The 14,688-nt window shown below is 37.9% G+C and overlaps 1 protein-coding gene across 1 annotated transcript in view; it reads right to left on the bottom strand.

Annotated features, from left to right (window-relative positions):
- Positions 1-14,688, bottom strand: part of LOC103479194 (low-density lipoprotein receptor-related protein 8) — a 105,412-nt gene that overhangs the window by 5,773 nt on the left and 84,951 nt on the right. The window contains exons 10-17 of the mRNA XM_017309857.1: positions 12,489-12,660; positions 9,176-9,403; positions 7,269-7,387; positions 6,125-6,264; positions 3,664-3,805; positions 3,304-3,456; positions 1,534-1,824; positions 4-252 (exon numbers count right to left, since the gene is read on the bottom strand). Of these exons, the coding sequence (XP_017165346.1) occupies positions 4-252; positions 1,534-1,824; positions 3,304-3,456; positions 3,664-3,805; positions 6,125-6,264; positions 7,269-7,387; positions 9,176-9,403; positions 12,489-12,660 (1,494 nt within the window). The remainder of the gene's footprint in view (positions 1-3; positions 253-1,533; positions 1,825-3,303; positions 3,457-3,663; positions 3,806-6,124; positions 6,265-7,268; positions 7,388-9,175; positions 9,404-12,488; positions 12,661-14,688) is intronic.

Genomic DNA, 14,688 nt, shown 5'->3' with positions numbered 1-14,688 from the left:
CACTTCTTATTGATCTATGTAATAAAATACCGATAGAACAACATTGAAGTTTGAAGATGTAATGTGAAAAAAATGTGAACAAGTTCAAAAGATTTGAATATTTTTGCAAGGCTTTGTACATGAGGCCAAACGATTTTTCTGTAACCAGACAAACACAGAAAACAGAGGCTGCATGCAGCTTACCGATAGGAATGACAACGCCCAGAACGGCCACCGTCAGGTTCTCACCCAGAACAAAGTTCTCGCCACCGGCTGGGGAGAGAGAAGGAATGAGAAATTACATGGTGTAAGAGTGATGGGATGAAAAGGGAGTCGTGATAAAGAGAACAAAAAGAAAGAAGGCAGGTAAGATATAAAAAGCGTGAGATAAGCAGCGCGTCGAGGAAGGGTCGAGACGGTGGAGGAGAGAGGCGATAAAACAGGGAGGCGAGAAGTGGGTGACCATGCGTTAATGGCCGTGAGTGTTTTACAAAGAGAGACAGCGGCGGAAAAGAGGGAGGAGGGAGAAAAAAAAAATAAAAAAAGGAATGTAAGGGATGCAGAGCTCAGTATTTGCCAGAGTGTGACTTTGAGACACCCCCGACCTTCTGCACCTTCATACATACAGGCTCCGTATAACTGCATTAGAGCAAAATTTGCATTCAACATGCAGTACTTACTAACACACTTATGAGGCAAGCGTTTATGCCGCAACACAAATTTYCTTCCAGATATGCGACCCCCCACCATCTCCACCCACATAAAGCTCAGTTTTATGAGGAGAACGGCATAATTTTCAAGGTGACAATTATTCCTGTCGTCGGTGGCTGAGGCTTGTAGATTCCCCACTTTAATGTCCTCATTACAGCCAAGACGAAATTGCTAGCCATGTTCCCAACAGGAAGTAGACGCAACTCAATAGTTTTCTTTAATCCCAATTAGGGCTGCAACTAACAGTTATTTTAGTAATCGATTATTTTTGAGGATTAATTGATTAATCGATTAATTGGATAAAAGATTTGGCACATTTAACAAATTTTTTTAYGTAACCACTTCAGCCATTTTTACACAATATTACAAAGACAGTAACTGAGCTAAATTTGTTTTATTTAAAACAAATTGACATAATTTGCTTTAAATAAAACAAACATTGCGCAAAATGCAATAACAGCATTCCTTTTGTGAACGCTTAGTCATTTGTAGCAAAGTATGCACTGCAGCTAAAAAAAAACAACTGTCTACTGTTGATTAATTGTTTTGGATTAATAACTGGATAGCAGTTAGTGGGAGATTTTATTTATTTATTTTACAGAACTTGAATCAAGTGGAGCTAAAAATGCCACTTGAGGGGTTCTGGGCAAAATATATTTAAAGACAAAGTGTATCATCCTAAATGTGTATATTTTTTGTACAGTTTCAGCCTATWGCCAGAGTACGTATAACCCAACTGACGTCTAATCAATGACTAAAATAGTTGACGATTTCGCTGATAATTGATTAATCATGATTGATTCGATTAATCGTTTCAGCCCTGATCGAAGACTGCACACTCACAGTGTTGGGAGACACTGCTGTCCCCTGCAGACGTGGTTGAGATGACCATGGCCRTGGCTGTGGAGTGGGAGCCCAGCGATTCAGACTCCTGCGATGATAGAGGCTGCAGCGTACTGAGTGGCGTGAGAAACTCGGGAGAAGCAGATGGAGCGGTGCTCAAGTAGGGGACGTCGTCTGCCTGCGAGACTCCTYCTGAGGAAGGAGCGATGCCTCTGGCGTCAGTTTCTCTGGCGTCAGGTGTAAATCCAAAGGCAGGTGGCAATCTTGCCGTCATGTCGTCCCTCGGCGCTGCTAAGAGGAAAGTTAAATCAAAGCTAGAGATTTGATCTAGAGATGTTTATTATATTCAAATAAACAAAACTTAAACTTAAGTTTACAAAAAMATTGTGAAGTCTTGAGATACTCCCAGTTTTTGAGCAGGATCTATGAAAACCATGCTAAGACCATTTTGAGTGTGACGGTAATAACACACCACAATATTTCTCGTCACATAAAACTCTGACTTGCCAACCACAATCCAGATCTCATCTATTAGTAGGAGTCGTTAATATGAAAGTGAGTGTTTTAATCTGTTGGAGACTTTTATTTTGACATAATAAAGGAAGTAGGTCCTGAAATGAAAGAATATTCTTAGCACTGCGAGAATCCCTGGCTAATCCCTCCTTAGCTCCTTCTGACAATGAAGTCAATATCCTCTTAAGATCTTCCCATCGGTGGTAAACTAAAGGGTTATTTCAGTTTTTCACTGGACTGCATCTGGCAGTTTCTTGTTCAAAATGTAAACTTTGAAAGATCTAACCAGAACTGGATTATTCTACATTGAACATAGATTATGTAAAACACAGTTTAAGATGTAAAAAAAAATCATTGTGTGTTGAACTCCAGGGCTTAGCTGTGTCCTTGGTCCAAAACACCTGAATAAAAAGACCAAATAATGTCCTCTGMATGCAGTTAAGTTCTGCAAAAGTCCTACTAATGTCCTAGTTATTGGATTTGAGTATGCTGAAGGAGTTTTCATCTAAAACTCGAAACATTTTGGACCTTGAGGACTGGAGATCAACAACCCTGCTTCTTTCTTCACCAGTAGACCCCAGGCTTGCAATCCACACTATCACTACTCATTTAACTGTTGTTTTATAGCATGCATGTTGACAATCTCTTTGGCATTAGTAATGTTTCTGCAGGTTTCACCACCTCAAATTTAAGACTTTTTAAGACCTTTTCAAGAGCATTACAAACAAAATTTAAGACCTGTTTCACGGTAGAAACATACAAAAGAAAACTGCATATTTATATAGTAGTAGCACCTAGCTTTRTTGCAGAGAATGAACGTAGCATGGTATGGGTTGTAACAAAAGTGAGTCAGTAGGAAAGACGAATGTTGTCCAGCAAGCAGGTGATAAATTTGCACTTATCCATGATTGATGCAAAAAACTGTGCCAAACAGACATGCTAGCAAGAGTATGTTAGCAGGTAGTTAGCGAAAAATAAACTACATAGAATATATGAGATTAAGTATTCCTGCCACCACAAAATTTAAGGCCTGTGATTAACATATTTAAGGCTGACTCACATTTTTTCTAATTAACTCAAGACATTTTAAGGTCTTTATTTTAGATTCATAAATTTGAGACATTTTAAAAGCATAGTTTTTGACACGAGCTCTGCAAAATCCACTCCAGTGGGGAATCACTGCTCTAGGTGATAGCCATGTGTACAGCAGGATCTTTTTTGTACCCAACAAAACCATGCAACCCCTCAGACCCTCACCTGGCACACAGCCCCTCATATCAGGCCCCAAGTCCTGTCCATCTGGACACGCACAAGTGTATTTGGGAGAATGTTCGGTGATCTGCGGTGCTTTAAGGCATAAGTACTCACAACCCCCATTGGCTACACTGCCCAGATTACAGCTGTCTGGACCTGAAAATAGAAAAGAGTGAGAGGCAAAAAGATCTTGAGGTTAACATAAAGACAGCAAGGATTTACACGGTTCAAATGTGTCCTTGTCCTTTGGGTGCCTGTTCTGAAGTGGTCAGCACTTTTTAGGCACCAAGAGAAAACGTGGTTGAGTTTGATTATGAGCTCATTTCCACACACCCACGGGCCTCGCACAGACTGAACACACACCTGGCGGCTGTCGGAGCTGGTGGAAAACCACAATGTCATGGGGATCATTCAGGTTTTCAGCCAGAGCCTGGATGTCCTGACCAGTTAACCGATTGGCCATAAAAACTGCTGCCTTGTCTCTGTCGGTCCAGTAGATCCGATCCTGCAGCACGGGAGATAAAAATGAAAAGTTGTTCTTGTCAGTGCAACCGTGACCTCGGGACAGCAGCCAAAACATTGTAATTGAGGTAAATTCCAAAACAAAGTTCACTACTTGCAAACACATCTTAATCTCATGTTTGCGCTCACAGAGCTGGTGAAGTTCTAACCACCGCAACTCCTAAGGTTCAGATATTTTTACAAGCGTTGTACAGGAAGTATATTCCCAGAAAGAGCCTGTAGATAGATTACACAGATTTTATGATCTTCATTTCTCATCTTCAGTTCTCATTTAGCTGTTCTGACAGTTTTACATTCAGAGAAATKAATCTTTCCTGCAAGGACATTTATGGCGCCCAGGTTACTTTGGTTATGGTTGGTTCTTAGTTGAAGCAACAAGTGGTACTCCACAATCAGTGCGCTGCAAAACTCCAAACTTGTACCTAAATATTTAACATTGCCACTTAATTTTGGTTCCGTTTGTTTGATATCTAAAAGAAAGTGCATTGCTTTGTTTTATGGACTGGTTTATGAATTTGTGCAAATATTGTTTAGTTATGAGAGGCTTTATGATTCCTCTGAAATTACCTTTAGTTAATTAACCCAATTAAAAGCTCCAGATAATACCTTATRCTACAAGTTGTCGGGAGTCCTAATCTGAGAACAAAACAGTTCATCACAGCAGTATAATTCAACAGCCTCAGTGATTTAATTACATTTCACGCAACAATGTTTTCTCTGTTTGTCCATTGCTGTTTACCTGAAAAAATTTAACATGGTGTTTCAGAGTAAACATTTTTGCTGTAAAAACAAAGCAAGTGGTTTCATTGTTAGATATTAAGTGAAACAAAATGACAGAATCAGTCACAAAAATCTTAAGCTTAGTATCTTAAAGCTACAAGTTTCACTGAAGAAAGCTTTTGTTTGCGATGCTTCCTTAAATGTACACTATGAACACTGACACGATGGAGCTCTGTGTTTGTCAAACACAGCACATCATCAGTTTGCTTCCCACTCATATACTGTTTTTTTTATAATCAAATAACATTGTAAATGAAATTACCTCATCCTCTTTTTAAATGTTGTTTTGGCTGCTTCAAATAAAACCCTGCCAATTTTCTATTGTCCTGCTTCAGTCGGCACTGTGATGGTACTTAGTAAAATTATGATAAATTCCCTGTWGTACAAGACATAATCGATGCCTGGCTTCACTCTGGCCTGTTGTGACTACAAGGTGACTCTCTTGTTCAGCATGCTGGAAACACACCAGCCCAGCAATATTGAGTGGTGCCTGTCGCATGCATCGCATTACTGCTTCTGTCTGGCTGACTATATCAGCAGTCCTCAGGTGCTCGTCCACACATTCCTCTGTTGTTGCACTCTAAAAATACCTGGACCGGGTATTGCTTAAAAGCGCCATCTTTTAGCAACTCCACATGTTTCCATTTGTGATGGTAGGACAGAAAAGATTTAATTAGTGTTTAATGGTCCCTATGAAGACTTGGTGACAAAAAGATGGCACTATTTGGTGCAGTTTGCAGTTGATTTAGTTTGATCTCCATTACCATCAAGCCTTGTGGTAAATGGCTGTAAGAAATGTTTCCATCTGTTTGTCTCACGTCTTATTTATACCCCAGGGAAAAAGGAAGTCATTGATTACTAAAAATTGCAAAAAAAATAATAGTAATTTACGGCATTTTTACACCTGATAGACAGCCGATATTAACAACCAATATTTATTTCCTTCTTGTTGCCATTTACTGCTGGAGGGAAAGGGAAGAAAGTTGGTCGTGTGATATTTTGTTTTAGTCATGAGACAGTGAGAACGATGCAGCACTGGATTATGGGTAGCTTAACAGAAGCTGAGGATAAATAAACAATACAGTACCAGTAAATATTGGTTATCRGCCATAAGAGCAATATTAATAGCAATATAAATGTCAAATGTCTGYGAGATTATGCTACTGCAAWAAAAGATTAATTTATTTTTATTTATTTCCTCTGAAGGCCTTGATTCATCACATGAACACAACAGACTTGGCTGGTGACCAAAAAGAGAARTGTGTATTCTCCTTTGGAATCATCTCTACTTCTTATTTGGTATGCAAAGCCAATGAAAGCAACAAGGAGACGAGACAAAGGGCTAAAAATATGGACACCCACCAACTGAGCATGAAATAAGCTGAATTAAATGGATTGATTGGAATTCAAATACACCACTCCTATGAGTTTTTTTTTTTTTTTTTTTTTTTAATTTGAAGATGTGATAAAATGTGGGAGGAGAAAATCGATTGCAAATTAATCTGAGAAGCAACACACAAACCTCGAAGACAGCCAGAGCGTAGGGGTGCCCCAGTCTCTCTGCAGAGGACATGTGTGTTCTCCGGTGAGCTCCGTTCAGGTCCACACTGGCTATGAGATGCAGTTTGGAGTCAACCCAGTAGAGGCGCCGGTTGGCTACGTCTGGGGAGCACACAGACACACGTTAGGAGGAGGAGAAAAAGGAGGAGGAGGAGGGAGGGAGGGCTTTCCCCAGACTCAACAGAAATTGATCGTCTCTGTGGTAAGCCTTCATGTACTCTGACCGACAAATCCCTTTGGTTGGAATTGATTACTTTTTTTTTTTAAATGTCAGATTGTCAGTGTTACACAACACACAGAGATTTACGGATCCAAAACACTTCAAATATTATTTCAAAACAAAAGTATTTTTCTTAAAGGGGCAGCGTTATGTATGTTCCAGGCACACAGGGCCATTTTATAGCACAATCAAGTAACTCAGTTGTTAGAAAAATGCTCTACATATAAAATATGACTTAAAAAAGTAGCCTTTTCTTTCTGAAACTCTACCTTCAGGAAGTCATCACAATATTTCTYCTCTATGAACCTTTTAACAACGTTTTTACAAGCTTTCCACTGAGAAGTAGCTCATATAACAAGTTGAGSTGACACAGGTGTTTGCTAATTGCTAATGGCTAGTCTGATGGAGCTGATTTGGGGACTCACAGGATGGGAAAGGGGGGCATTGCTCTGTGAAGCAAAAACTTGAAAGCGTTGAAACTGTGCCTTGAAGKCGGGGCTAGGCTCACCGAGGCGTTTTGCATAGCTGAATGATTAAAGGATTTCTCAAACAAGCATGAAAGAATCAAGGCAACACTCCAGATATGTTTTTGATAAGGGAATGACATTGTNATTTGGGGACTCACAGGATGGGAAAGGGGGGCATTGCTCTGTGAAGCAAAAACTTGAAAGCGTTGAAACTGTGCCTTGAAGKCGGGGCTAGGCTCACCGAGGCGTTTTGCATAGCTGAATGATTAAAGGATTTCTCAAACAAGCATGAAAGAATCAAGGCAACACTCCAGATATGTTTTTGATAAGGGAATGACATTGTAACYTGATGTAAAGCTCAAAAAAGTGTATTCAGCACAGTATTGCCCCTTTAATGTAGTTTTATTGTCCCCACTTACCCAGAGTAATGCCATTGGGCCATTCAATGTTTTCAGACACCAGAACCTGCCGATCCACTCCGTTCATCCCAGCTTTCTCTATCTTGGCTCGTGTGCCCCAGTCTGACCAGTACATGAAGCTGAAAGAAAGATAATAAATTTATTTTTCTATTTGGAATATTTTGATAATGATAAAAATGTACAACGCTAAAAAACGGCAATAAGGAACCCCTTATAGAACATTATGACTAGTCTGCTACATAGCTCCTTTTCCAACACATGTGATTTACAGAATATTTGCTGTAAGTCACAATAGCATGATCAGTACCTAAAAAATGACTCTTGGGTAACTAAAAACATCACAATATTCTTCATGTTCTTGTGGTTCGGTTAWGTCTGAATATGTAAAGTCCTGATTTTCTGTGCATCACAACTTGATCTGATAAATTATATGAAAATGTTTCTGTRTAAAACTGTTCAGACATCTTCTCAAGTGAAATGACAATATATAAAAATCAATAAAAAAAAAACCCTTTGGCCTTTAGCTTCAGGATAGAGATGAGTGGAAACATATTTCATTTATTAAATGTCAAATGGCTCAACCGAAATTCATATCCGAGTTCACCGTCACAATCATCTTCAATAATTTAGCTCGATGAATAAAAAAATCCAGAATAATTGCCGTCTTGTGTCTATAAACTCAGTCTGACACCGTATTATGCTGATGTATTGTAAATTGTTATGCGAATTCGCAACATGAACCTCATTAATAAGCMTGGATTTTAAAACCAGAAGGTCAAATAAAGGTTTTGTGCGGAAGAAATAATCACAACAGTTTTCATTAGCCATGATTAATGATGATTAAAGGTCCTATTAAAATTATTAATGTTTTGTTTCACTAACCAGAGTCAATTACTGATTTAATGCCTGGCTGGAAAAGAACATTGGCAGAGAAAAGTTGATCTCCACTCATTGAGGTTATAAATGATGTATTTGAAATGTTCTTTTGAATAGTTGAATGATTGGCTAAAAAAAAAAAAAAAAAAAACTTCAATGACTTTCAAAGACAGGTCATGTTTGCACAGGTTTACATTCATTGCAGATTTTGTCTAAATCACACAGTTTCATAATTATAAAGACAGGCTCAAATATTTATGAAGACGTAGATTAGGGCTGTAACAAACCATTCCCATTGGAATTGATTATAATGATTATTCTGAYGATAAAAATTGGCACRTTCTACATATTTTTCATTTTCTACTTAGCTTTTCTTTTTTTACACAATATTAGAAATACATTAAAATATATGCAAATATTTCAATTACTTTCTTAAATAATTTTTTAAATTTTAAATGCAAAATGTATATATTTTTTGTACAGTTTTGGATTAATTATTGCTCTGAGTTTTTGTTGTTCTTAAAGCAAATTAATTTTTTTAAGTCTGTATACTCCATTGTATATTCTCAAGTAAATTAGATGCGTTATTTCAATAATAGATTAATCACAAATAATCCTGTAATATAGGGTGCGCGTTAACACACCCTATATTATTATTTGTCTAAAAATCCTTTAGAGTTGCAGAAAATCTACCTGCTACAAAATAACAATTCATATGTATCAATAAAAGTAAAAAATTAATACAACATTCACATGAATGATTAATCGATTATTAAACGGGTTGAAGATTATTTCAATAATCTATTAATCACAATTAATCGGATTAATCTAATTACTTGTTTCAGCCCTAATGCACACTCCATATTATTTGGTTAAAACTCCTTTTGAGAAATGCAGAGAAACTACGCATGTCAAGAGAAGAATTCAAATGCATCAACAAAAGCCCTAAATTAACAAGACATTCATTTAAATGTGGAAAAGATGAAAACTGCACTGTAAAATGGCGCTGGCGGCCATGTCTGCACAATTACCCGTGGTGGGGGTCCAGCGCTATGGCCCGAGGCTCGCTCAGGTCAGAGCTGATGAGGAYGCGCCTCTTGGTGCCGTCCACTGAGGACACMGAGATGGATTTGTCTCCCGAGTCGGTCCAATACAGGTTGTGTTGGAGCCAGTCCAGCGCCAGGCCCACAGGAGTCTGCAGGGACGAATCCACCAGCGGCACCTGCTGGGACGGGTCGCTGGCCTCGTGGATGAAGGCGCTGCAGGGAGCGAAGGGGGCAGAAAAAAGGGGGAGGGGAAGGCAGAGAAGGACACAGAGGGAGAATGTCTCTTTGGCACATTGGTTTGATGCATTTTTCAAGGAGCAATTACAGTAACTTACAGATTTTAATTTTTTTCTATGATGGCAGCTGATACATATATAGAATACCTGAAATCAGCAATGTGCTGTAAAGTCAATGAATAGCAGASAATGAGGTTACTATGGGAGTTGCAGCCTTGGGCCTGCACAATGCAGGTTCATGCCGAGGTTATTGTCCTTGTTAGGTAAATCGCTTATCAGAACAGACAAGGCTTCATTTGAGGCTTGCCCAGGTCGCTAATCATTTGGACCCGGCAGAGGTGCGAGGAAAGGGCAAAGCAGCTAGCAAGAATTTCAATTCCTCCAGAGAGGTGGTTCTTTTAACGTCTATGTTATAAAAAGAACACGRCGCTCCAATTAGAATGCTCTGGGGGATAAAGTATGGTTTGGATAACAAAAAAGGAGATGTGAGCCGAGTCTCATTACAATCAAATACAGCTGAATCTCAGAGAGCATTAAAAGACATAATTACGATTCAGATGTGTATCTGCATCCCAGAGACTTTGTTGTTGGAAATTCTTAATTCAGGCAATGTTGTAGATTAAATGATATCAAGAAACAATATAAAAAATGCACTCCAGCAACCCAGCCTCACTAGTTTGCGAGATGAATTAGGAGGGTAAGTATCAGTCAAGTGTTGCTAATCAAATCCATTGTTGAGATGATCATCAGCAAGTATAACTGTCTTTAAAAAGCAGATTTTTTTTTTTCGTATTTGTTTGTGTACAGAAGGTGGATTTGTGTGAAAACGATGCCAAAGACATCAACAACAACATTAGAGAAGTAGATTGCATAAAACTATTTAAATAGTTTTCTGCTTCCGCCGTAATTTCTGCTTTAATACAAGCTTATGTACGGTTTTCCCATGGACTATTGAGTTATTATCGCAGGGTAATAAGTCATCTGATTGTGTCTATTGTGTTTGTCTGAATGAGGGCTGCTTTCAGTGCCGTTCCATCTGAGCCTTAACAGACATTMAGAGACAAAGAGTTAATAATAATAAACACGTTTTCACTGAGGCTCTATAAGAGCCATGTGAATTAAATAATTATTGATATGACAGAAGCGGCGGCTTTGACACCTGGAGGTGGGTGTGTYGATGTGGGCGTGACTGTCATGAAGTATGAATGGGAAGGTTACTGGCATGCTGCGGGCTCTGTGTGCATGAGGAAGCACACAGAGACCACCTCGCTCACCCGTGAGGGTGAGCGAGATGGTCTCTGTGTGTCAGTCCTCGCAAAGTTTGGAGCATGATAATCAAAATTAAATAAATCGATAATTGTGACAGAACAAAGAAGAGGTTTGGAGTTGATTGATACACGGACAGATGAGATTCCCCGAGTAAACTCAGTGTTGCCCTCTACCACCATTAGTTTGCTGTGTTTTATAATAATAAAATGTGTTTATTATTATTAACGCTTTGGTGCAAAAAACTGATTGAAAATCGATTTATTTACTGCATGTACATGTCTGTTAAGGCTAAGATGGAACGGCACTGAAAGCAGCCCTTTAAACCATTCAGACGAACACAACAGAGACACAATCAAAACTGTAAGATGACTGATTACCCCGCGATAATAACTCAGAAATAGTCCAAATAGTTTAGATGTATTTTTATTTCTTTCCTACTTACGGAAAGTTTCTGTTTATATCATAGGTTTGTTGTGCCTTTCTATACTAAATAAAAAGATATAAAACGTCAGATATTTCACAACGAGATATTAACATTCATGGAAAAACCTTACATAACATTGTAGTAAAGCAGAAAGTACGGYGGCCACCATAAGAAAGGCTTACAGTATCAAYAATGCCGCATGAACTGATCAGTAGATTATTGCGAGGGAACGCWAAAGTATTGTGAGGGAAYGCAAAACATGTTTATGTTTATGTCTGTTAAGGCTCAGATGGAACGGCACTGAAAGCAGCCCTCATTCAGACAAACACAATAGACACAATCAGATGACTTATTTCCCCGCAATAATAACTCAATAGTCCATGGAAAAACCTTATAAGCTTGTATATAAAAAAGTTAGCAAGCTAGCAAAGCTTATATTAGCAGTAGGCTTGTCGCGATAAACAATAAATCAATTAATCGCACGATAAATTAAACCTATCGACCTCATTTTAATTATCGGCTTTATCGTCTCTTCCTGCCTTTTTTCTTTCTGTTGATGACACTGAATGAAAAAAGGTTCAACTCCGGTGCTCTGCACTGACCCTCCCTTCCTCATTTCCTTAGTGTAATGCCCAGCGCACATTACAGGAGTTGTCAGCCCATTTTCAAAGTCTGAGAGACCATACATTAGCCGACAGAAATCCTAGGTATGAGCTGAGTCTTGAATTACTTTGGTTTAATTTAAGACCTGTGATTAACACATTTAAACAATTCATTTAAGACATTAAGACCTTAACTTTAGATTAATAAATTTAAGAACTTTTAAGACTTTTTAAGCATATATTTTTACACCCTGAACTAATATTAGCAGCATTTAAGTATATCAGTTAATTATTATTAATGTATGTCGCAAGTAAAGATTAAATTTTATTCCCTGCATGTGAAAAAGCAGACGGCGTAAAGTTTTAAAACAAGGACAGATTGATTAAAAAGTAATAATTTGTGAATAGCGCGGTTAGCATTTACTATAAATATCAGTCTTTGAGTCCATTTAGTGCAGAATGCAGGCGAGCACCTGCCCATGAGTGTTAAAGCAGCCTGATAAACTAGTTATACTTAGCTCAACCTGGTAGAGTTTAGACATATCTTCTAAGAGTTTAAAGTTTATTCACTGAAACATTTAAATCTTGATGTTCCAACAAATGCTGCTGATTAAGATCAAAATTGCTAGTAGCAGGAGCTACCACACACAAACTACACATTTTAATTGTTTTAAGACATGATAAGCAAATATTTGAGAGAAACTGTTTATGCATAAAACCTGAATTTCTTCATTTGGTGATATTCTGAAATAATTAAACTGTCGTACCTGTAGATTTTCCTGTGGAATCGGTCACACCAGAAGACGCGGTTGTTGGCCACGTCCAAGTCCAGAGCCACGGCATTCTTCTGTGTAGACACAACCTGGCTGTAGTCCCTCTTCACCAAGTCGATGCGTCGAATCTCATGGCGGTTAGTGAACAGCAAATATGGACTTTTCCCTGCAACCAGAGAAAATAGAAGGAAAGGAAAAACAGGGTTAATATGGGGATCACATTAGAGATGTGATTTTACTCACTAAAGCAGAGCTGAATAAGCTTTGACAGTTTAGCAGAAAGTCGAGGAAAGGCTCCGGATGGGTCCTTTAATTAGRAATCAAATCTCATCTTGGCGTGCCACAGAATCTTTAAACACTGAGCCAATAACATAATTCAAACTAGCCAGTGTATGTGCCGAGCATAAAAGCGAATTAACCTTTCTGTAGAGGGATCAATTTACGATCGCATCCCAACAAAGAGATTGAAAACAAAATGTAATTGCTCTCAAGTCAATACATGCAAGACTTGTGAACCGTGATGTTCCTTGTCAGGATGATTTAGACATTAGTTATTACCTGAAGCACTTGGGTTTCGCCTTACAATCAAAACTACAGGAAACTAATGAGCTCCACCTTTGCAGCACACAAGTCGATATTCTAAATATCATGTTTTATACCAAAATAAATAACGCAGGAATGGTTACTTAGTGCTGACAATCCTCCCCGGACAATTAAGAGGCAATAATCCTTCACTGAAATGACGAAACTGTTGGAAAATCAATGAACAGGTCCGAGTGTATTATGAAGTAACATGGTCTTTTGGCAAATATAGATGTGAATCTGATCACATCTTTTAAAAAAAGGTTGTCAACGTTTACACAGGCAACTTGCAAATATGGAAGACAACAAAAGAGAAGAACCTTTGGGAACCGTAAAATAAAGAAGAAAAAAGATGCAGCTCCAGCCAGTGTTTTGCCTTTTCTCAGCTGATGGTGAATAAAAAACAAGATGGCTCAGTTAGCTACTATCCACATCACAGATAGGCTTGAAAATGAAGTCAGGGGAAACCAAAAGGGTGGAAGACGCTTATAGAATAGAAATCCTCTTACTTGTTGAGGCAGCAGTCATTTAAACTGCAAGGTTTAAACAGGTACATAGATAATAGGGGAGAATAGGGCAAGCTGAGCCACTGTTTGTTTTTAGGAACGTTGATCATGTGATGACGGCTTTATTAAATGAATGCAAGAACCTCATGGGTAAATTTTTATTTCTTAAAAAACATTTTTCACTCTTGGAAGTTAAAGTATTTTTGTCTGAACACAATTCTTATGAAGCTTCATAAGAATTGTGTTTAGACCAAAGTAAATATTTGAAAATTTGCTTTATATATCAATGGTACTGTGTCTGAGCTACAACATGAGGCTATAAATCTGACTGAAAGTGTAGCATTTTAGCTGTGGGTACATATAAAGGAGGGGCTCATCTTACCCCTCACACAGCTTATTTTAGAAATGCTAAAACGGTTCAGTTTACACTCGTTCTGATTGATTGATTTGATGCTCAACATCCTAAAATAGATGCAAATATATAAGTTAGTGACCAAACTAAGATTGCCTTGATGAAGTGATCCTGAAGAAAACTAAATAAATAACTAAATATCTTGTGATGTACTTGAAAATTAGCAAGACATGATATGTCTTGTACCACAGTAAATGACATATGCTGCATCTCCTTATACTTTGGTTTAATGTATGGATATGTCTATCTGAAAACTAAGTATTTAGCTGTATTTAAAAAAAAATCTTAATATTTGTTGTAATTTATTGTTCTGAAATACAAAAAATACCATTGTCAGGTCAGAGTTTTATAAAATCTACAATTTGAAGTTGGCCAAAAATTAATTCCATTTATAATCATTTATATTTTGCGTCCCCACAACCAGTTGATCCCATAAGTAAAAAAAAAAAAACCTAATATACTAAAAAAAATAACATTAATATGAGGGTGTTTGTATGCCTACATGTGCTAATTAACTCCAAACACTAGGCACAGCTTAGGCTGATTGATACAAGGCTTCAGCTGTAAATCAAATCTCAGATAAATACTGTGTTTCTTTGGCAATCCATCAATATACTTTACTGACCTCAATATAATTACAGACCTTCAAGTTGTGCTACAGAAAATGCCAACGAAAATGTGGACAAAATAATCA

The sequence above is a fragment of the Poecilia reticulata genome, linkage group LG17, assembly GCF_000633615.1.
Source record: "Poecilia reticulata strain Guanapo linkage group LG17, Guppy_female_1.0+MT, whole genome shotgun sequence".
Lineage (NCBI taxonomy): Eukaryota > Metazoa > Chordata > Actinopteri > Cyprinodontiformes > Poeciliidae > Poecilia > Poecilia reticulata.
Note: the sequence above shows the minus strand (reverse complement) of the source record. Positions and strands in the feature narration are given on the sequence as shown.